The sequence below is a fragment of the Acyrthosiphon pisum genome, chromosome A1 (genome assembly GCF_005508785.2).
Source record: "Acyrthosiphon pisum isolate AL4f chromosome A1, pea_aphid_22Mar2018_4r6ur, whole genome shotgun sequence".
Classification (NCBI taxonomy): domain Eukaryota; kingdom Metazoa; phylum Arthropoda; class Insecta; order Hemiptera; family Aphididae; genus Acyrthosiphon; species Acyrthosiphon pisum.
This window is the reverse complement of record NC_042494.1, coordinates 21266269-21291595: the sequence shown is the minus strand read 5'-3', so window position 1 is coordinate 21291595 and position 25327 is coordinate 21266269. Positions and strand designations below refer to the sequence as shown.

Below are 25327 nucleotides of genomic sequence, written 5' to 3'. Positions count from 1 at the left end.
AAACAAATTAGACAACAACTTCCAAATAATATGTTATCATATTATAATACTATAATTGTACAGTTGTTTTACCATTCACCATTTATTACACATCATAATATTATTATAACACAAATAACAAGAAGTGTTGTTGAAATTACGTAAACATTAGACAGGTCATAATATTATGGATTATTTATTATTATTTTTGGATGACGATTTGATAAATCATTTATCATGAATTCATGAGATATTCTAGAGAAATACGAATAAAAAAACAATGAAAATACGTTTTTGGCATAAAATAAATAAACATACATGATATTTATTTTTATTTTTTTTTTGATGATCATCATTATTCATCATGCCACGGTATAATATTTGACAACAACCAACTGCATATAATATCTCTCTCTTTATATATTATACATACGAAATATATTTATATTATAAATGCACTTACCACGGTAAATACCGTTAAGACAATAATATGACGACAGTCAAATATTAAATTTAAAACAATTAAATGGTTTTTATATTCATATAATATATATAATATAGTCATCCGAAAGGCGTTAGCCGTTAGATCTTTTATGTTTCTTATGTACATCGTAGACTGTATTTTTTTAAATGTAGGTAGGTTTACAACACCAAACACCGCCCTCAGTGAGTTGATATATCTGTGAAAAACGAGACCTGTGGATTATTCAACACATAATATATTTTATTTACATAATAATTTATTACCATATGGCGTGATTAAAATAAGTATATAATTTTATTCTCAAAATGTTTTACTAGATTATCTGTTACAAATTTTACAATAGTTTGAACAATAAGCTTATTTGATTAAATAAAATAATTACATAGAAAACAGAACGAAGAGTCTACCAATGGAACATCAACAAAATAAGACGTATAATATATAATATAATCGTATAATATATCGCTATATTCGCTCACCAAAATGGTGTGCATAATATTTCACACGGTATAAGAACCATCACATTAGCACCCTGTACGTATACCGGGTGATCGATTTAACGCAAGACACTCATGTTTTTTTCAAAATCTATTAATTTTTTTGTTACGTAGTTTTGAGTCGTTAAAAAACAAAATTTTTCTAAAAAATATATATTTTTTATCGTTATAATTTTTTAATTAGTTTTAATTTCTTTAGAAACAATGTGTATTTTTGATCATTTTTATTCCAAAGCAGAATATTTCTGGAGTACTTCGATCGAATGTTGGAAAATTATAGTTTATGAGTAGGTAGGTATTTAAAGTTTGGTGACAGGATTAGAGTACCTAGTAGATATGCTGAGTCACCTAATAACGTATTATTAGTAAATTATTAGTCCTCCACTTATGTAAATTTTAAATTATTATAAAATGCTAATGAACTACTCGTCTGAAGTTAGTTTTTTGTAGATGTAGGTATGATATTAAAAATGTAGTCGTTCGAAAGAGTAAAAAACTTAAAATATAGTTATTTTGTTTACGTTGTTTTACGACTTATAATTATATAAGAAAACTTAAGTAGTGATACCTTATATAGTATCTTACGTGTTAAACGGATCACCCCGTATATAAACATAAGGACATTGGTACCTAACGTGCTCCTCAAATTTCTTCATTCGTCACTCATTTTTTTTTTCATATTTCTCTCTTTTTTCTTCATATCAGCAATTTATAATAATATTATATTATATTGCAGCAGTTATCTATTACAAACCTTACGCAGTACGTGCGTATACAGACGCAGCTATCGACGACGGTTTAAGCGCATATTTTAGTCTGCAGATAATAATATATTATTTCGATTTCGTCCGCGTGAAACTCTCGCCCATAATCCTAATATAATTTAATAATAATGAGATAAAATAAACATAAATTAATATCATATTAAATATTAATATAGTATATCGTTACTTCGCAGTCACTGCAGTCATTTTACGTGACGCCGTGCTGATCGCGAGCACGTCCTCCGCAGCGAATGCTTCCGACGAAAACCGCGCGAGTCCCATTACAAGATAATCGTACAAATGATTGTCAATTTAAAATATTTGAAAAAACAATGGTCGGACTTACCCGCGTTCGAAATCTCGTCGTTTAGAGTAACGAACCCGGATCCTCGCAAAACCTTGTACGGGTTTACGGCTTTGCAGTTGGTGAGTATAATATTATAATATCGTTTGGGTAAATCAGCCAACCAGGTAACGACGCTAAGCAGTCACCTCAGATCGCAGGACCGGACTCGCGCAATAATTAATAATATTCAGGCGCAAAATGACTATATATATTATTATTTGCTCCCATCAGCTGCAGCAAGATATCAATTTAGGAGCGGCTGCATGTTTGTATAGCTAAGCGTCAATATTGGTTGACGTTTTTTGTACTTCAGTAGGTAAATAAGGGCATTCATTTTTTAATATAATACATATTATATCGTTATATTTATTTTATTAACATTTTGAAAAATGAAAATAGCCATTTTAAAGAAATAATAATAATATTATAATATAATATTGATATTGTTTGAATTGTATAATACAAAACAACAGACATTGTAAGTTATCATTTTATTTTTTCTGAAACAGTTTTTATGTTTTTTCGATAACGTATTATTATTATATTATTGTACATCACTGTGATATTTATATAATAATACCCCTTTTTTCGTTTTTAATGTATTTAATATACCTACCTATATTTTTATTTTACTCATGATAAAACTTTAATATTACATTATTTATTAACTCCTCAAGTTTTTTGTTATGTAGTTTTATGAATCCTAATTTATGTTAATTGAGATAGTTATCCGCTCAGTGTTAATAAAAATTAAATAAGACAGTTTTAGTTAAAATGTGTATTGTTGTCTGTTATAAGCAATGTACACTATAAATTCATTGTACACCAATAATAAAATATATTTTAATTATTTTACTTAAAAAATGATAATAATATTGGAGTTTTAAGAGTAAAAAAGCAGGTAAGTGGATATCGCTCTGCTGTACCTACAGTAGATTACAAGTGTGTCATTGTATATTGAATTGTATTAGACTTGAATTCAATGATATAATATCATTGAATAAGAAAAACGATTCTGAGCGGAGACGGTTGATCAGTCTAGATTTTTAAAATTTTTATTATTTATTATAGCCTTTCAGTTGAATTAATATTATAATATTATATTTTTTTATTCGTTGCTAGGTGAACAAATAGTTAGAAATTAAAATCCCATTTTAAGTGGTTTTTCGTAATTTGTCAGTAGTTCTTCTCGTGGCATTAAATGACTATTTAGAAAATCGAAAAATGACCTCTCTAAAGTACCATCTTGATCCAATCTGCTAAAAGATAAGGTACTATATTATGCTGAAGTCGAAGCACTCCTTCTAGTAGAAATTTTATATACAGGATATAAAAAAAAAAATTATAATAAACACCATTGTAAAACCAATAGCTTCCTCGCTCCGCGCCGCTCAGAATCTAAAATAGATTTCTTCGGAGTTAAGATTGTGCTTTATAATATAGCTCTGGAGCGGCTCTAACACTTATTTCGGCCCTGCATTCGATTGATATACTGACTCATGTTTTGTGTGTTGTTTTTTATTTTAGTGGTTTCAATTGTTTTCAATTATACTGTTATCCAACAGCTGCTTATTAGAATGGTACGTCGAAAAGGGCGGCAAGAGGTCGAATGATCAACGGATCGGTGAGTAATTAAAAATCGTCACCTCCATTATTGCAGTTCCACATATACGTAGGTAATAACTAATAGGCATATCCGACTAGTCATACAATTTAATATCATATTATTGATATTATAATATTATATAAATATCATATTTTTGTCATCGGTTATTGTTTGAAACGTTTTGCTCAGCTTCCGCAAAATTTCCGGAAATGTGCTATGGACACAAGCATTAGTGTTTTAAGTACTTTTAATAAATTAAGTTTTTGTTTCATCGGACCGATAACATTTACGTTCACGTTCGGTAAAAGGCGCATCATTATGTTGTCGCGGGAGGGTCCATTTTCCTTCAAATATGAGAAACTATTTTTCTCCACCAAAAAAGTTCTGATTCCATTTTCCTCCAAAAATTTTTTGGCCTAAAATTATTTCTATTTTGCCTTCAAATATTAAAATATTTTAGCCAACACCAGTGTTGTATGTACCAGCATATTATATATATGGATAATTTATAACGGTTGATTACATCGTAACACCGTGACTTTGATCAATCCATAATAAGATAGGTGCGTATACGTACTTTAGAACTTACACATTTTATTTTATTTATAATTGTTAATATTCAAAGGAAATTAGGTGTTTTTTTTGTTAAAATAATAATACTTAAAAATATATTTAGGTATTGTATTCTTAATCCGTTATTGGAGGAAAATAGTAAAATGTAATTATTGGAGGAACGACGATTTATTTATTAATCGGTTATTTAAAAAATAGAAGTGTGTTAAAAAAAATCGTTCACGTGTTTGTTCCACGTTATTATCACTTATCGCACCTATGTATTTATATACGACCTACCACACGACAATTTAAAGAATTATTCAATTATTAATAATATAATGTCGTGCGCCTCGTCGTGCTTTATGGGATGCTATAGATGGATATAATTATTATGAGTGGTTGTTTTATTTTTATCCATCCACCCACTCCCCCTAAGCAGTATTTCTAAACAATTATATATTGTTGACTAAAAAATTACAAAAAAAAAATCATTTTCTGAAAATTTTGACTCCCCCCCCCCCCCTAACCATGTCTCTGGAGTCACCCCTGATATACATGCAATATATACATTTTACATTATAGGTAATTGTTGTATGACTTTAACATAAATCACGATTCTGTTTAAAACTTTACTCTCCCAACACAATCTGAGCTTACATGGAGTGTTGTAGCTATACAGTATGTAAAATATGTTATTACTTATTATAGTTTATTTTTATTAAATTTTATGTATTTCTGTGCTACAAATAGAGTTTTATAATTATTATATTCATTATATAATACGTAGATTTCATAGGTGCCTTTTATTATTATAATGTACATATATATTGTCATGTTGAATTATTTAACTGTAATACTGCGTGCGTGTATTAAATTATAGTATAATTTTTTATATATCATACAATTAAAATGTGGTAAGAAATTAATACAAAGCATACTCATAGCACAGGCATCATACATATAGTTACTATATTAGGTAGGTATACATGATATAGGTGAATTTCTTAAGCTATAATTATTATTTAAGCCACCAATATAAACACTTTTTTTTTATTATTGATTAATCCGCAGAAACTTAGGACATTGATGGTTTTTCAACTGTGAGTACTGTAAGTTAGGTAAACACGTGTGTTTTTGGTTTTGGCAGAATTTCAAGTTGGGCACCCGTAGGTTTCGGCCATGCCCAGTCGGGGGATGGCAGCCTCGCCCTTTAGACAGTTGCCTGCCACAATAAATAATAATATATTACTAACTAACGTAGGTACGTATAATATCATGAGATGTGTACGCAGATATTAAGTCATGACTATAATAATTATAGTAAACCTGTAGGTGTATAATTTTTTCATTTAATATTACGTGCGTCAAAAAATAACTTTACTGAAGTATCGTATTGGCGCGTAATGCGTTTGAATGCGTGTGCATACTGTGCACATATTACATTATTATTATACTAATATGGCGTGTATTTCGCAGGTTACGGTCAGTTATACTTCAATGCCTCTCTGCTATTCCAAATATGTGATGTCATATTGTCAATGTACGCGAGTTATCATTTACGAAATGCCACGACCCGAGTAAGCACCAACACTACAACTTTACATACTGTGCACTGTACGTCTGTGGTCTGTACCTGTTGCGTATTTTTATGTACATTTCCTATTAATATTGTTTAATGCATGATGAAGTTTTCGATACGTGACATCATTGTAGTACCTATAGAATTTGTGAAATGTTACGATAGGCACGATAAAAATCGTTCAGTACCTTGACGTCTTTTAGAAATTCAATTAGATATTAGACTGTCCTATATGCATTTCACCTTCGTGGTCATAAGTATTATTTGGTGCCAATACTAGTGTGTATAAATAGGTACTATAGGTTATTATTATTACAAGACAGAGTACTTACCTAATTATATGTATATATTTGGTTACTAAAGTAGTGCATACCTATATTTATAAGTAATATTATGTTAATTAGTTTTTTTTCTTTAAATTCTTTGTATTTTCTAAGATATTACCTGAGTTAAGATAATAGTTAACAGGTAATATAATCTCTATATTGCAAGAGAATTTAAAATTGATAAACACTTATTTTAAAATATATAATCAGTTGCAATAGGTGTGCAGAAGGTTTAAAAACTGAATAATAAACCAAATCCCTATCAAAGTCTGTCTACATATTTCGGTTTTGTGTAGATGTAGGGGGGGGGGGAAGTGAACGTAAAATAAAATGCGTAACGTATACCTAAGTACTTCGAGTGGTTAGACGATTAGAGATAGGTACGATGCAGTGTACCGTATTAAACATTATCGTTTGGACCGTAAAAAAAGGATCGGTACTGAGTTTACATAATATACGTATTATATTCCTATAACTGAAACCATTTTACTGTCTGCACTCTGCAGAATAACAATAATATTATACTAGCAGGATTGAAAAAAAAAACCCTACTTAGGTACTGGCCAAGCTTACAAACGCATTCTATATTATATCGGTTTTTTTTTTCTATACTAAATTCTATATCTATGCACGTAGCAGTTGGTGAAAAATAAAACAATTTCGAGCAAGTATAATATATTATAAAAAATAATAAATAAAACTATTTATTCGTGTGGTTAAACATTGACAAGACATTATAATGATTGAAAGTCGAAATCACCGATAAATGTTTACCACAAGAAGTCTTTTATTATGATGGTATTATTACAATATTTAAATAAAAAGTCGGGTTTCACTTTGAGTAGTGACTAGCTAGAGATTGAACCGTTGATTGAGAACGCTCAGATACCAATTATACCTAGGTGCATTATGCCTGCAGAGGTAGCTGTATGTCACCCATCAAACATTTTCCGGGAACCACAACTGGGTCACTGTACATAATATTATATGATGGGTTTTTACGAGTATCTATATGTGAATGGCGTCGGATGTTGCAGGTAAAAATAAAAAAGTTATTGGATTCGAAAAGGTTATACATCAATTGCGCCGGATTATTTTACTCGTGTAGAACGATTTTCAAAGTATTATAGTGCCTGTCACCACAATATAATATATTCACAAGCCCATAGTGAGAATCTCAAACTTCGTAGCAATTTGGTGTTCTACAATCCATTGACCAAATATCTATAATATCAATTATATGAACTTAGTAAATATTTTATTTTTGTCGTTCTCGACTATAGCTTTTAACATGATAATTTAAGTTTTAATTTAAAATGTATACTCGTATACCTACAGCGAGTTATATAATATTTTCGCTTAATTAAATTGTTTGATTTCACGTTTATCTACAGTATTATTGTCGTTTCGTTTAATATATTATTAATAATATCTAGCGATAATTATTTTACTCGTTTAGATAGATCTTCCGAGTATTATTACAGTGCCTCATGGCAATATCGTATGATGTATAATATTGCACAAGTCCATATTGAAAATCTCAAACTCTATGATAGCAATTATTTGGTGCTCTACAATTTATTTATTTACTTAATAATATCTAATATCAATGCACCTGTTAATATTTTATTTTATCATTTTTTTTTATCATCATTGCTTTATTTGAATCAGTAGAACGAATTAATTTTGACTCGCGTCTACGTGAGAAACACTACATTTCTGATATCACATATTAATCATTAATATTAGGTATATAATTCGAACAAAATATTATAGTTCGAGATAAACCATACACCAAAATACTATAACCGAATCGGCATTTTGTTTTTCTACAGATAGTGCAATTATTCATAAAATATTTCGATTAAAAATTGCGTGTATAATATGTGTGTGTGTTTTTTTTTAAGTAAAATTTCTTTCTTGAGGTGTGGGTGGAAAACAAATCGTAACGAAAAATGAAACGACAGGAAATATGAAACGACACATTTGTTTATTTATTTATATAATATGTCCATACCAACCATTAATAAACAAAAATGTCTATTGTAAATTACATATTTTTTTATTGTATTGATTTTTTTCACTTTCTCCCTAATTCACTTATAATTTTATGGGCCCAATTACTTATGAAGTTTTACTTCCCCAGAGTGTAACAATGGGCTCACACACTCTCTCACTTTTTTAATTAATTATTTATACCCAACATTACCTTTATAACATATTGTGAACGTTGTCTTTGTATATTTTTTTTTCAGTACAATAACATACAAGACGTCAGGATATGGATAATAGTCAACAACATTTACCTTTTGTCAGCGATAACGTGTTTTCTATTCGTTTTATCCAGAGTTGGAAGTGTCGTAATATGCATTAAATCGATAACTATATTGAGTAAGACGTATAATAATGTTATAAGTAAAACAATCATATGAAACTTATCGTCGTTGACACAAAAAATTCTCACATGGTCTAAAACAAGCCGTTCCCAAGAAATACAAAAATCGTTTAACAAAAAAAAAATTGTCAATGATCTACAAAAACAAATGATAAAACTACGCAACATTTTAATTTGAAAAAATTGAAGTAAAAATTCAATATTTGTGGAACATATTGAATGATTTGAAAAATTGGAGGTTTCACTATAGTTTTTTTTTTTTTTTACTAAGCTTACATTGGAGGTTATTTAAATAACTCTTGATCTCATATTATAAATATTTTTCATCACAGAAGGTATTTCATAAGCAATTTATAGTAAACTAGCTTACCCAGCAAACGTTGTTTTTCCATATAAACTAGAATTAGAATTAGAATTACACGGGTGTATTTTTAATAACATTTTCTAGACTTAAAAGATTTTAATAATAAATAATATTAATTTCCCGTCCGACGTTGTTCAGGCCAAAGATTTGTATTTTTAATAAATGTATTTGTACAAAATTTATATAATACCTACCATATTTTTTCTAATTATAATATTAATATAATATGTAACGAATTGCAACCATTTAGATTGACAATAAAACATTTCTTTTTTCGTTTACTAAAAAAAAATCATGAGTGAGCTACCCTTTACCTATCTACAGCCTATATGTGTGGGCCTCCACTCCCGGCATCTCCTTGAAGAATAAATGAAAATAAAAATAAAATATGAGTTGAAAAATCAAGCTGTATACACTCTCCAATTTTCAAATAATAATCTATTGAATTTAATAATTTAACTTTTATTGAAAACGGTCCAGTCATTTTTTGAGATTTTTAACTTCGGATAAACCAACATCCTGCAATTTTAGTTGTACCTATAACCCGATATCAAAAACGTTTGTAAGAGTTAATTTTAAGATTTATTATTATTTTTATTTTTATTTGAATATTTTCTATTTGTTTGTGTCCATAGCAACCATTGATAAACAAAAATAAATCTCAAAACTCCTGTTTGAGCCCCTACCGGGGATGTTTCTCTTTTAAATTATAAATGTTATATAGGTACATATAAACCGCTTAAAAAAAACCGCATCAAAATCCGTTGCGCAGTTTTAAAAATCTAAGCATATAGAGAAAAAATGGACTTTGTTTATAATATGTATAGATAACACATAATAGGAGGTTTTATTTATTACTAGCTGATCCCGTGCACTTCGTTTCCCGGCAACCAATAATTATTATTATAATAGCTTCAAAACCCATGGCAACCATTTATAAACAAAAATTTCCATCGGAAATCTCAAAATTCCTGTTTGAGCACCTCCTGGGGTTGGTCCTCTCCCTTTTTAAATTAGCCTATCTTCTGAAAAGACGTCTAATCTATATATATATCTAATCCCGTGCACTTCGTTGCCCATTAAAAATACTAACGATTTATGAATAATTTGTTTTACATATCACCATGGCAACCATTTATATACAAAATATTCCATCGGAAATTTCAAAATAATATATATTTGGTTGCCATGGTAATACGGAGACACACACTGACGAAAATCTCAAAATAATATATAAATGGTTGCCATGGTAACATGGACACACACACACTGAAACACATACATTAATTTTTATACATATAGATTTTTCATTATTTCTACGATAAAAATAGGCATTATAGGATTGTGATAGCACATACAAGATATTATCAAATTATAGCTTTTTTCTTCTGAATCTATTGAATCCAAAATCTCAAAATCGTAAATTTGTCACATAGGATGTTTTTTCATTAATCTATTTTATTAATCTATTATATTAATCTCTTATATTATCTATTTATTGTAACTTCGTCGCTTGTCATTGTCGTGTTTATAGTATTTGCCAATTACAAGATATACATCGTTCATCAGATTTACAAAGACGAAAAATCGTCGTACATTTTTTTGGAACAAGGTCCGCCCCTGTTACCTAATTCACAAAAAGTAAGTAGGCCGAATCCACATAAAGTTATATTAAAGTAACTATATTTTACCTTTTTTTTTTACATCAGGCTGTCGACGGAGATAATCTGTCGCCTCAGTATTACGACACCGTGGAAATTGAAGTGGAATCGTCAGAAAAAGTCACCTTCGAACCACTGCTCTACACGGCAAATTAATACAACCGCAGATAATATACCTAATATACGGTTGTGTTGACATAATAAACATGTATATATACATAGTCCATAGATATATTAATATTAAAATAAAGTTTCAATGCCTATATGGTTTTAAATAGATACCTAATATATAATAGATTATAATATATTTATTTCTAATCGTCGATGATTTTATAGCGATATGATATTGTAAGTATTGTATCTTGTAAGTTGTAAATATAATATAACATAATATTATTAAAATATACAATATACATCATCATATTATAGTTAACATGCTTTGATGACTTCCGATCCCGCATCATCCACTCTTCGTAGATATTAACTGGTCCAGTGATCTCCAGTCTCAAAAACCCATACTTGGAACCCCCACATCATTGGTAAACTTCAACAATATTACCAAAGGCTAAAGATTTTATACCCTCCTATAAACTGGCATAATAAATTCAGTTGAAAATTTCCTCCAAAATAACTACTAAATCCTCTCAGACTATACTCACCACCAGTATAATATGGAGCTGTCTCAGAGATTCACATTAGAAAAATACTATTATTTCAATCCAAGATCATATGAACGATATCTATTGTACCGTGGTTGGTTGGTTTATCAGATACACAGTAATTTTAATTATTAATTTCCACTGTCAAAAATTATATTTTTTTTATAAACTTAGCGTTTTTTTAAACGGAGTTTGGCCGAGTGTTTTGTGGGGGTATCACTCATTTTTTGTTGATTCCTTATTATTTGTAAGTCATTTTCACATGACTATGATTAAGTAATAACGTGATTTAAATTAGAATATTATTAAGTAATAACTTTTTTTTATTATTTATTATGGTAGTTACGAAGATGAATTTTGAATTCAAAACCGGTCGTTAAATATAATCCTAATAATACTCAAGGCTATACCCTTTATTCTTTCATATATTATGCACGTTTGTATAAATAATATAATATTTATTATTATTCCTTTTTAATATTCATATTGTATTACTAATTACTGCAGCAACGAGAGCAGTGGGGTGGATAAGCGGCAGATCGGGGAGACAATATTATGTTTTACTATATTTTCGTCGCATATAGGTACGAAAAATCGGATTTAAAAGTACTTGAAAATTTTTGGTTGTGACTTTTAAGCCATCCAACCAACAATCTGCTTGCAAGTTCCATTCCCCCGTACGCTTCTGCAAAAATATTTCATTAGTACCATATATTACCTTATATGTTCAGCAGTTTGCCCTGTAGAACAATTAATTGGCAAAAATTAGAACGGTTCTTCAATAGTACAGCTCTGTCTCCAGTTAATATACTATAGTGGCTCCTTGGTTTTTTTTTACTTATATATACTAAAATACTGACAATAAAACCGGAATTTAACCTCATTGTTATCATATGGATAGGTATAATAATATAAAACCATGAATTAAGATAATATAGCTATACAACCATTAATAATCATTATTAGGGCCCGGATGTTGAAGCCCTAATCAACCTATACAAATTCATTTATGACATAAAAAACCTCAACAAATGCCCAAAAAATAATAAACTGTATATTATTATGTTAATGATCTAAATACTTCAACAAAGCTCGTAAAACTGTTAAAGTTAATACAATTTTTTATCAATCTTAAAATTAAAATTTCAATTCATAAAAGTACGTGATTTTGATTTAAATTTGAATTTTAAAACTGGTTTTAATCTAGATAATATCTATCTTAATTGTTAAAAAAAAAAAGTAAAAAATGCTTTAAAACTTTTAAAAAAATGACCTTAAATCGAAAAAACGCAAAAAATTAAAATGAAAATTTATTTTTATAGATTTGAATTTTGTATGTTATTTAAACACATGCGTATTGTTTACAAGTATACTTAATTAAATATTTTAAAACAATTATTTTCAGATGGTTATTAGATAAACTTGAACCTAGACTTTGTGTTAATGACAGGTTTTCAAATGTTCAATCAAAAAATATGTGTAAATGGATCACCAAATATTTTAATAAATGTTTCAAAAAAATAATACAATGGTTGAATTAAAAGCAAAAACCAATTCTACACTGAATATAAAAATATAATATACAACAGGTGTGCCTACATATTATCATTACTTACCTAACTTTACCTAACTAATTTTTTATACTAGTGCGGATGAATATCAATAGACCAAAGTAATATAAATACGATGAAAAAGAAGTAAAACCCTTTTTTAAAACTTATAAACTAGAATATTTGTTGGTATTGCAAAACAATAGTTTTGAAACACCTTAAAATGTTTTACCGTTGAAAGTTCTTTACACTTGCAACCCCAAAACTACACCAGTTTGGTGACAGGAACCGGTGTTGGTTTTGATACGGTTGTTCGACAACGGATACGAATGACACACCATCACATCGACTTCCTAGCAAATAGATGACGTCTCCTCCACATCCTTATCAGCGGGCTCAGGTGTCTTCGAAACCGCAATTTCACTGAAGTACCAACCCTGTCAAAGTCACGGTATCCGAGGGGGGGAATCTCCTCGAACGTCGGTGATTGTAAGTACGCATCGATCTTAAACTGTAGCACCTGTCTACGTTTAGGCCAGCGCACAGGACTCGGACACTTACCGGCAATCCTGGTTATGTGTGGACGATGCTGCCGACTAGGATTCGAACAAAAAAAAAAAAAAAAATGTGAAACGGCGTAAAAATAAGGTAAACATTTTACTGTAGTTATTAATTGACATAAAAAAACGACATCTGCGACAACATATTATTATATTACAATAATTATATTTGCGATTTGTTCCAAAACTATTACCACCGTCATCCCGTCCGTTTGAATATATCTTTAACCTGCCATTTCCCTCACATAATATGATAATTTTAAGTTTAGAACTATTCATCGCATAGTAGTTTATCGTGAAATACTTAAAAATAAAACATATAGATATTAAATGATAATACGCAGAGAATAAAATATAATGCATGAAACTGTGCATGTGCATGTGTTGTAGTAAAATTGCATACACTGAGCGCCGTGTGAATAAATGTATTCGTATTTGTAATAACTAATAAATAATATTAGTATTAATTATTATGGCTATTGCCATTGGCGTTTTCAATAGTTAATATTATTTATTTCTTCACATGCACCGCTTTTAACTTACGTAACAAAACAACCCATCTCCTTAGAAACTACATTGCGATGAATGTTGAATGTTTTTGAATAACGTTTTTTGGTATGTAATGTTTTTGCCGGGCTTTTTGTGTGCCCGTAATGAGTATTTTATTTTATTTTATTTAGTATTTTATATTTTATTTTACGAAGACCTATTATAATATATTTTCAGATATTTTGTATACGAAAATTCAAGAAAAAGTTGAGGATATGAAATAAAAATGTAGGTTGCCATTATGGAAAAATGTAAAAAAAAAAGTCTGTAGTAAAAATAGTTTTTTGCAAAAACTTCTTGTTAAAAGCGTTGCCGTTGTCAGGTCTTAAGTAAAACGAAGAAAAAATTACTAACGATGATCGTTTTACGTTTAACAGTAATATATAGCGAAACAATATATCATTACACTTGCACCGCAATTTACATACCATGTCGTTTAAACGACCCAACAATTTATTATTTTCTTTTGCAATATTTAATTTATTTTAATTTTAGTTTAAAAATGTTGAATTTAGTTTACACATAGCTGACAGACGACAGTACATATCGGTACACTATCGGCAGCTAAAGCCTAAAAGGCTAAGAACAAATACGTAATGCCGTGCACCGTCGTCAAGTTATCAAATCATCAGGGATTTTTTTTTCAATCAAAATCGCTTGACATGATGTTATTTTAATATTTTTTACATGACAAATAATTAAAAATATAATCGTCGATAAGTCGTTTGTTCTGACTTTAATTGTGCGTACCTACACAACACTATTTGTAAAAATTTGTGAACGAACCGTAATATATATTTTTTTAATTGATCTTAAGGCCGGCAGATTAGGCCATTAGCTATTTTTTGTTTTATTTTATAGGTTTTTTGTTGGTAGGTTTTTGTTGGTAGGAGGGGGGAACACGTATGTGTTTGTTTTGGCAGAATTTTTGATTTGGGCACCCATAGGTATCTGCCATACCCGGGTGGCAGACACCGTGATTTGCCCGAAGAAGAACCGTAATATTATAATATACTTGGGTTCGTAGAATCCGTTGATAGTTTATTAGTTTTTAAAATATTTATAAAGATTATTTTTTCAAATATTTATTTTTAAAATGGTCTTGTTTCTTCCAAAAAAAAAAAAAAAATGTACGCTTTCGTAGCTTACGGATGTCCACAAGCAGTGTTCGGACTTATCTAGATAATTATTTGTTCATCTTTTATCTTATCTAGATAAATAGCTACAAGGTATCTAAACGTTCATTTTAGATAATTTTTTTACTTATCTAAATAAATTCATCTAGATAAATTTGTTATTGATAAAAATCGCGAAATTGTACTAAATTTTTAAATATTTATACAGATTCTCAAACAAAGTTTATGGTTTATAAATAATGTAATTATTTTTATTTATATCATTATTATTATGTTCCTAGTGTCCAACTAAAATACACCAAAATTTATAACCGTTTAAAAAATAATTGTATCTTTTTTTTTATCTAGATAAAAAAATACTTATCTAATCCGAACACTGTCCACAAGATACTCGACTGGAAAATAGTAGAGTTTAATGGCTTTGTAAGACAGTAAGTATAAATAAAACCAATCAGTCGACTATTATAAAAAGTACTTTGGTTAAAATCAAATATTTTGCAATAGAGCACATCGTTATTTATTTACCATATTATTATTTACTATTCATGCCATAAGATAATATACTTAGGTCCTAACCTCGACAGTTATCTGGAATAACCATATTATTAAGTCACAGTGATTCATCTTAGACATTCTCACTAGTACATTAAAAAAAACTCTAGCAAAAAAACAAATTTACTATAACCTAAAAACTGAACTTTTAAACTCTTAAAACCAATATATATAATACGGACACACGAGATACAACTGCTATGGAAGTCAGCTAAAATAATCGAACTTAAATAAAATTCAAGTGCTTCGAGACATCGCACTCCACAAAATCACAAACGCTCCACCCTTTTCCTCTTCACAAAGACCTTGGTATAAAATCGATCGAGGATAAAGTTGCACTATTTTACAAATGGTTTTTTTTCTAGACCATAAAACCACCACAGCCCACTCGTAAAATAACTTTCATACCCTTTTTGCTTCCTGGAAATTCTTATCGCTACAGACTTAAAAGAAAGTGGTACGTGATCTTTTCAATTAATTTTCTTTAACCTTTTAATCCCAACCTAAGTGCCACTAATGCGAAAGCTTCTTATTCACGTAACTACCATATTTTATGTTTTTCATTCCCCATTATCACCTAATATTATATACTTGTCGCGCATAAATCTTAATAATGACTTGTATATATATTATATTATATATTCTTATAAAAATAAGAACAATAAATTATAGGTAATTACAATTCGGAACGTTTTTGATATGTACAATATAATATTATATCGTCGTTAAGCTGTATAATACGATTACATTTTAAAACAATACGCCCCTGCAGTGCATGACGTATATATACGTGAAATCATATTATTCATGACAAAATTATATGCTGTTTTACGTAAACGTTTCTTACTTTCTTGACCGTCGCTTAAAGATCGGACACGGGATTATTGCACCTCTTCTCGTGCTCCACGATAGAAATCATTACCATATACGAATAGAATATTTTTCACACGATGCTTACTCCTAATATCTCAATAATTTCAGTCTTTAATAGAAAAAAATCCAACACTCACATTCCACGACGTTTATACTTTTGAAAATATTTGAAAAACATTTATTTGACAAATTTCATATAATATTATCATATTAAAATAATAAAATAATGTAAGTTGTGGTTTTAATAAATGAACTGCAAAACACGTATATTGAACGTTTTTATGCACTCTGAATGGAATTAATACGTCAGCCGTGTATTTGTGTCGAAGAATCTCAAACATGCATTAAATGACAATCTCTTCCCCCTCTCTGTTGGCCGCAAAAGTAAAAGGCTTACGTATATCACGTCCTTATCAGTGATTCCGCAATTGCCCGACCAATTGGCTGTCTTTTGTTTTTATAGGTAACTGATTTGGTTTTCAAATAACATATAGTTTTATATTATGATAAAAAAATACTGATATTTTTTATAAAAATAATAAGACTGTCTTGTAGAAGTTATTTTTTCTTTAAGCTCCTTTTTAATAAAAGTTTAGCAGTTAACACTATCTAGTATCTTATTTAGTAGTTAACTAGTTAACACTATAGAAGTTAACAAGTTAACGCTATCTCATACAGAAGTTAACATTTTATGTATATACTTTATAGCTCATGTAGGAGATTACCTATTAACCTACTTTTGTACTAGTTTACCATTCCCCATATATAAATTAGGTCCACTTCGTAGGTTTTGGGATATTCCAAAGCGGACAGCAAAAAACCATGCGAATATAATATAATTCCTTATTTATTTTCGTAATTTTGTTACGATAATATAATATTATATGTAATATATATTATGTGTAAATATTGTAATCATTATTGTTCGTCTGCAACGCACACACACACATAAATACTATGTACCCATATTATACAGAGTGATTCTTTTATCGTGGACGACGATTTTTACGTTTTTAGGCGTTATCAGGAAATACATAATATTTTAAATTTTTCGTTACGATAAACAGTATTTTTGCTAAATATTTTATAAAGAAGTATTCTTGTTACCTATTTTCTGAAATATTGACATATTGATGTTACCTAATGTAATTCATTTTTTGACAAAAAAAAATTGGCCTATAGGTATAATATTATATTATAGATGTAAATATTGTTCACCAGTATCGCAACCAGTGAGGGGGGGGGGGGGGTTAAGGGGTAATTCGAGTGGGTACACTACAACACTGTGCAACACACTGTATGTGTAGTGTGTACCTACTTATATATAATATAATATTGTATTAAAATACGCGACTGCAGAAACGGATTGAGCCGTCGTTCGCCCGCACTCGACTCGTATTATGATCATACACAGACACGCACAACTTAAGTATTAATATCGTTTAGAAGAGTAGTTTTTTTCTGGTTGAAACCATTCACAACCGCGTATACAATAGATAACTATATTATATTATATTACGTAATATTATAATATTGTTCTAACCGTACAGCCACACGTATACCGTTTTGATGTAGACGACTCCTGCAGGCTGCAAGACCAAAGTACCTCTGCAAGTCTCTGCTCTCTTTCACCGCCATAATATTGTATTATAATACACAATATCGTTCACATACAATAATAATTATAATAAGAGATTACCACCACCGCGATGGCAGAAACACCGTGTTTCTTCGGACTGACGACCGTCCGCGTGGGCACACGCGTCGTGGCTTATTTACAATTCGTGAGTATTATAATATGATATTGATATTATGACGTACTGTCACGACTTGCAGATTGTTATCATTTTTTTCCCAGTCATTACGATGTAGTACAATAGTATTTATTAGTAAATAATTTAATCACCAACCGATCGAAAACCCATTTATCGATCCTATACCTAGTCAGAATATATAATACACTGGAACCTCAATAACTTGAATCGGTCGAAGACGAAAAAAAAAATTTGAATTATAAAAAAAATTGTACGTGCATATCGAAATGGGATCGAGACATTCCTCCGAGTTATCGAAAATTCGACTTATACATAATATATATAGATTATAGACGTTCGAGTTATCGTAATTCCACTTTAGTTCCACACGCCGATCTGTGTATTAGGTGTTTTTTCTATAGGAGCAATAAGGCACACGAAAATGAGCCGTTTAAGTTTTGTAAAGTATATTCAACTATAAAAAAAATGGTTTAGGTGTTACGCTCTTCTCACATTATTCAGTTGCATATGAGTTTATGACTCACGACTTATGAGGAATTAAAAAAAATCCACGTTATTTACGTCATATTTTATAGCCCACCGTAATTCCCTATCTTACACGTGTATAAGAGTTGCCACTTCATATTTACCTAGGTATCTTAAAATATTATATTATCAATTTTGTTTTTTTATTATTATACTATCTTATAATTATTTTTGTATTGACAATGATAATGGAATCAGACGTTCAAAACAACCTTATTTTTTTTCAATACTTTAACAACTAGATTTTTAAGAGCAACTTTGTAAAAACAAGCGTTAACTTAACACAAGTGTTCGTATATTAATTATATTAGACATATAATATTTTAGGTATCAAAAAAAAAAAAAAAATAATAATAAATGTATTGAATTCCTTGTTTGTATATCGTCTTCGACATAAAAATTCACAGAATAATAAAAAGTCAACAATATAATTTAAAGATAGGTACACATGCATACCTACAAAATGTGTAATCCTGCCGTGACCGCAACGTCCCTGTTTAAATTTCTCAACATCTCCTAAAATAAAATGAATAAGTTTTTAATCATCAGCTTTTAAATAGATCAGTTTGCTATGTCCGTCTACAGTAATTTAACTTGAAATAATAATTTGGAGAATAATATCGTGTTAAGTGTTATTTTAATGTACTTTCCATGACAGTTTTTTATTAAACAAAAATATATTAATTTGTAAACAGTAAAACTGTTACACTAAATCGTAATACAAATCTGTTAATATGGTTTTTTTTGTCAGTGGTCACAATTGTTCATTGTCATGCTATTGATGTTTAAATATTTCAATCATTGGTTGGACACGGATGCGAGTCCGACTACCGCGAACACAAATGCGACCGCCGCGAACGAGACTGCAGCGACGTCCACAGCGATGAGTAACGCATTATAATATTATTATAATATAAATGGGAATATGGGATTGGTGGCGGTCAGTTATTTCAACCAAAACATACCAATCTTTTTGCCGATTGACCTACAGTGACTTGATGAGATTTTTGAAAACTGATTTGAATTCGTTATTATGTGTACCTATATTTCATATTTGAGATCGATCATTCCACTTTTATCGATTTCATTCCCCAACTCCTATAAACTTGATTCGAATATTTTAAAAATGTTATGAATTTTACACGGTGATTATTCTGGATAATTGAAATTATAAATCTTAAAATGTGTGAATGATGGATCTCAAGTAGATATTACGTCATGTAACGAATCCAGTACCGTTTTCAGAAGTATTATCGAATTATATCGGCCATCGGTTGGTAGGATTGACATTAAGTACCCGGGTAGTAAGTACATACTTTTGGCCAAAAAAACACACTGTTCTGAAACGTTCACGGGCACGATGCTACTGTGGTGACTTGTTCATTTGTACGTGGGAGAGCAAAGGACACACACACACACACACACACACACACACACACACTAATAATCATTTACTTCACCTCAAACTCGAGTCATGACCTTTAAATATTGCCTAATATATTCACCACCATCAATCCCCTTGATATCAAATTGAATATAATTTAAAAGTTTTAATGAATAAACTTAAATATATGTTATTAAATTTTTTACTTCCCCCTTCGTTTTTTAACGATGTTTATCGAGACAGGGAGTGAAAATGTCTTTAAAAGACTATTTATTACCGGTGGCATCAATAATAATGTACCTATAGTGTTTACCGCTCGGAGGTTTTGACCAAGAAGCTTGTATTATATTATTATTATCGATTGCTATCTACTAAGTATAGGTATATTATATAGGTTATACTTACTACTATAAGACTTATATATTACACACTTGTATAGTACACACATAATATTATATTTTATTTCTGTTCACAGAATATTACAGCGAACTGGATTTCGACATCTCGATCTTTTCACAACTGTCGGGTTCGCTACTGGTTATATACACTAGTTACTATTTGAGAATAGCAACGTACACTGTGAGTAAACAAGCATTTCAAGTGTACGTAATTATAAAAAAAAAAAAATTGAAACATTAGTTATGTAGATAAAAATTTAATATTTTAACCGTAAAAGTAAAACGTTATTATTAGGTAAGTAGAAGATAATATTATATGAAATGGATTTCCATAATATTATAAACCTTTTTGATCTCAATGGCCAAAATATAATTATACATTTTTCGTGAGATACAGCACACAATAATTTGAATATACCTTATTTTATTTTAAACAAAAATACATAGTTATATCAAATTTGATTTTATTTAAGTTTATAACTGCTATGTACTTATTAATTTAACAAGGTATCTACTACAGTCAAACTACGTTTTAATCCACCACAGTTTCCTATTTTAGTTCGAGATGTTTATGCAATATATTATACATTTTACTAGTGGGCCACATAAAATTACTATGAAGCCCGCGAAATGCCAAACCCTCTGTTACGTGTTTTTTAAAACTTATCACACGTCGATCGGCTGAAAACTATTTAATTCAGTATAACCGGGCTGAACATAAAAAATCGAACCCATTTTTAATTTGTCCGAAACGATGTAGGCTTAGAAGAACCATTGTAATTTATTATAAGAATAATAATAACAATAAAAAGCTACGGGTATAATAATAACAGCCGAATAAAAAAAACAGAAGTATACATTAAACGATATTGTCGAACCGACATTTAATATTCCAATATTCCTCCGAAATCGTATTGGAAATTTTTATATGTAAAAAAACCCTCTTTATAAAATGAAAAAATCCCTCTAAAGGCGTATATTAATAATATTAAAGTGTGTGTTTTTCTCGTCATTATGTTTTAAATCAAACGCGCATTGTCGTGTGAAGTTATGAAACACGTCGCATAATATAATAATATATCACGATAAACTGCAGTATTGTTAAATCGCTCGGAAAGTCAGCTTTCTGGAAACTCGCACCGCAACCGTTCCTTGCCACATCAAAGCAACGACGTCTGCTCCAAGGACCTGTTTTACAAAATATACCTAGGTACCAACCTATATACTCGTTGCCCCGCCAGTCGTTTCTTTATTATTTAGTCGAACGGCAGTAATTATCTTGTAATAATAATATTAATTGTATACACAAACTATACGACGTATAACCAGCGTGGTCGAATTAATTCGCCTGCCCATATGAATTTCCATTAGAAATATTTTTAACAGGAGATATTTTCAATTTTATACTGGAGATATTTTTGCGGTGATATTTTGACCTGGAACCCCACCAAGTCAGTAGTCACACTGCACATTTACGCCTATGTACGGATGTGCTTCACGTGTAGGGAAAGCAATGGTATGATTAAATGTTTATAATATTATAATATGTCAAGTTTTATCGCTATTGAACGATGCCGTTGTTTACCAACGAGAAACCACACCGGGATTACTTTGGAGTTTTTTTCGGTCTCGAGAGTGACGCTTCGTCATTGTTTGACACACTTACACTATCACAATTTTAAGTAAATAAGACTAGGATAGTATTTGTGTGTATCATACAACCGATAAGAGCAGTAAAATAAATAACAATATGTACATAAGAATTATATAAATGCTTAAAAATGAATGTGCAATTGTTATCAAAACCGCCGAAAAGAATATATTATTATTATCGTGTTAATTGTTTTCTAAAAAGTAATCGTTGAGTTATAATTATCATTACGCCGATACAGATTTTTATAAAACGTAAGAGAGAGAGCAAGCAGACTAATGAATTGTTATTTATTTCAACAATATGTACCTAATCGATGTGTTTCTTTTCGTCGGGTACCTATGTGAGTTTTATAAAATAATAACTCTTCTTTAACCTGACCATAACGATTTCTGGAATAATTTTCTGGAATATGAAATGGGGTCGATAAAATATTACACAATATCATGGACGGAATAAAAATTAAATTCAGATTTAGGTACATATACCTACCTAAACGTCACTAAAAATATAAGTGTACCTACAATACCCACAGCTATGATTTATACGCAGCAAGACCATAGTAACAACTACTAGTTTTCCGTGCAAGTAAATTATTTCCGATAACGTGACAATGTTCAATTTATTAGTTTTTGATAAGATTGATTAATTTCAATATACTGCTAGATAAAAGAATAGGTACTTAAACTTGAATTGTGTTCATTTCACTTCAGTTCTGTTTTGTTATAATAAACCTATTATATTATAATAACATCTATCGTGTAAGTATTTCATCATATTTTAATTACTCACGCCAAACGTTTTAAAATTAAACAATAAAACACTTTATAACCAACTAATATCAATTATATTGATTTGTGTATAGTAAAAGCACATTACAAATACATTAATATTATAATTCGATCTGAATCTGTAGTTACTTGACAGTTTTATCAAAATATGTTACTATACATTGTTTTAACACGATTTAAATGAACATCAAATTATTCGTAGGGTGTCCTACTGAATGTAGTCTGAATAATATTATACATAAATAAGTGTTAATTGAGTTTCAAACAAATTACATAATACTGTATTATAAATTTTAATTGAGCGACCCAGAGCATTAATTGTATCTTCACATTGTGTTAAGACTTATAATCCAACTCCAATAATGTAGGTAGGTACTTGTAATTTAAATCAATATTTGAATTGCATGAAAAGTCACAGGTTATAGGTCAGTTATAATATAGTTTTTTGTATTTTCCTTTTAATTGGTAATGAAAATCATGTAGGTATATTATATGCCATTAATAAATTATATTTTTTTTCAGCACAACTTAATGTACATCAATTTTTTGGATGATAGTCAACAGTCTTAATTTTGTCACATCAGTAGCGTTTATCATTTTCGCTGCATGGAGAAATTGGAAAATGTGCAATATTTTTAACAGGGTTGATTGGATGCTGTAAGTATACCTACTTACGAGATAATACACATTTTCATATTAATCGACAAAAGTATAATATAACCATGACGAGCATGAATTCATATTTTTATTTTTTTTTATTGAATTTCCTAGTTGCAAAAGCATATAAATTATACGTTGTCTATCAATTTTACACCGACGAAACATTACCAGTCGCAGTCAACGATAGCCAAAACGTAACCATTTAAAGTGTACTAAAAAACGATCATTTATTAATATTAATAGTTACAAGACGAACAGTGGATTGTAATTTGTTTTTAATTTTTTTGTGCAGCCGGCGAGCAATGGAGTTCAGTCGTTACCTCGAAATCACGCAGCTGTGGAAATTAGAACAGAAACAATCAGTGCAAACGATCACCGCCGGTCCACTTTGGACATAAAAAATATTACACAGACCGCTTGAACAGATACGACGATAAGTCATTTTAGACCTTAAGATTTTAAAACTCCTTGTGATATTATACCTAATATATGGCCAAAGATACAGTGGTTGGAATCATTATGTTACAATACTATATAATATTATATTATACATTTATTAATGATATGCTTCGTTGTATAGGTATTAGGTACCTATACTTGTGCTTGATTATTATATTATGTAAATTTCAAAACAATTATAAGCAACCATATCTCCAGTATTATAAATTATCATAAACTACATTTAAATATCATGATATAGATAAAAACAATTCGTGATTGTTAGATATTAAAAAAAAAAAACATAACATTTAATTAATACGATCATTATAAATATTAAAGTATAATATAATTATGCAAATATGTCACAATTTGGTTCCAAATGTATTCATAACTGAGAAAAATTGGGAAAAGTGACATTGTATTATAGATTAGGTACTTTGTATAATATAAATTGTATTATTACCGAGTCTAAAATTTCGGCTCGAGGTATAGGTAGGCTGCAGCGTGTCGTCGTATTGCCTATAAATATATACAATATTAAATAGGTATTTTTAGGTATTTATGATTATTATTATTTTCTCAATTAAAAAAAAATTAAGTATAGTTCAGTAGTTGATAGAGTCCGATTGATTGTAGTAATTTACGAATATTATGTATACCTATACCTATTATCTATTATATAACCCTATCTCCGTCCTGTCTTGACGTGTATACAGACAGCAATTTTTTGTTTAATAATATTATTATAACATTATAATAACGAATAATATTAGTATAACGTTATTATAATATTATTATAATATTATCATTACAAAATTCTGTCTGGGTAGTTGTGTGTTCGTTTTTGTCATATTTTAATCAACGTAAAAATATATAGTTTATGAGTCGGAAAAAAACAATAAAGTAAGTATGCAAATCTTGATATGACAAAAAGTCGATTAATATGAAAATACGAAGCCATAATATAATACCTACAAAATATTATAAATATTTTTTTATAATATTAATAAATTAATTATTGTACTTGAGGAAACACACGAGGTTTAGGCGAGTTAATATAATATACGAACCTTCCGACACAAGACTGTTATAATATACTAAAAGCACCTACAAATGTGTATTAAATATTGAAAACTTAACTGAAGTAAGGATAATGACATGTGTTTGATAGCGTCATAATTAATAAACAAAACTTTACGTGGGTGTTTTCGGACATTTATATAATATATTATTTTAAATAACAAGGTCATCCCTTAATAAATTAAAA

At 29.5% G+C, this 25327-nt stretch overlaps 2 protein-coding genes and 1 long non-coding RNA gene across 3 annotated transcripts; 2 read left to right on the top strand and 1 right to left on the bottom strand.

The window, feature by feature from the left end:
• The first annotated feature begins 1601 nt into the window (after positions 1-1601).
• On the top strand, positions 1602-10960 carry LOC100571233. The gene is made up of 6 exons (XM_003244793.4): positions 1602-2150; positions 3598-3694; positions 5708-5808; positions 8392-8527; positions 10430-10536; positions 10605-10960. Exons 1-6 carry the CDS (start codon positions 2025-2027, stop codon positions 10710-10712), a joined length of 675 nt encoding a protein of 224 aa, XP_003244841.1. The 5' UTR covers positions 1602-2024; the 3' UTR covers positions 10713-10960.
• Positions 10961-12691: 1731 nt separating this feature from the next.
• On the bottom strand, positions 12692-16951 carry LOC115033673. Its single transcript, XR_003838968.1, has 2 exons — positions 16410-16951; positions 12692-13361 (listed from the first exon to the last, which is right to left on the bottom strand). It is a non-coding gene; the product is annotated as an uncharacterized LOC115033673 (long non-coding RNA).
• Positions 16952-17790: 839 nt separating this feature from the next.
• On the top strand, positions 17791-24347 carry LOC100534631 (uncharacterized). The gene is given in 8 exon segments (NM_001204996.1): positions 17791-18219; positions 19487-19622; positions 20595-20698; positions 23482-23506; positions 23508-23573; positions 23575-23616; positions 23731-23813; positions 23912-24347. Coding segments are annotated over 8 exon segments (660 nt in total). The 5' UTR covers positions 17791-18144; the 3' UTR covers positions 24041-24347.
• Positions 24348-25327: the final 980 nt, after the last annotated feature.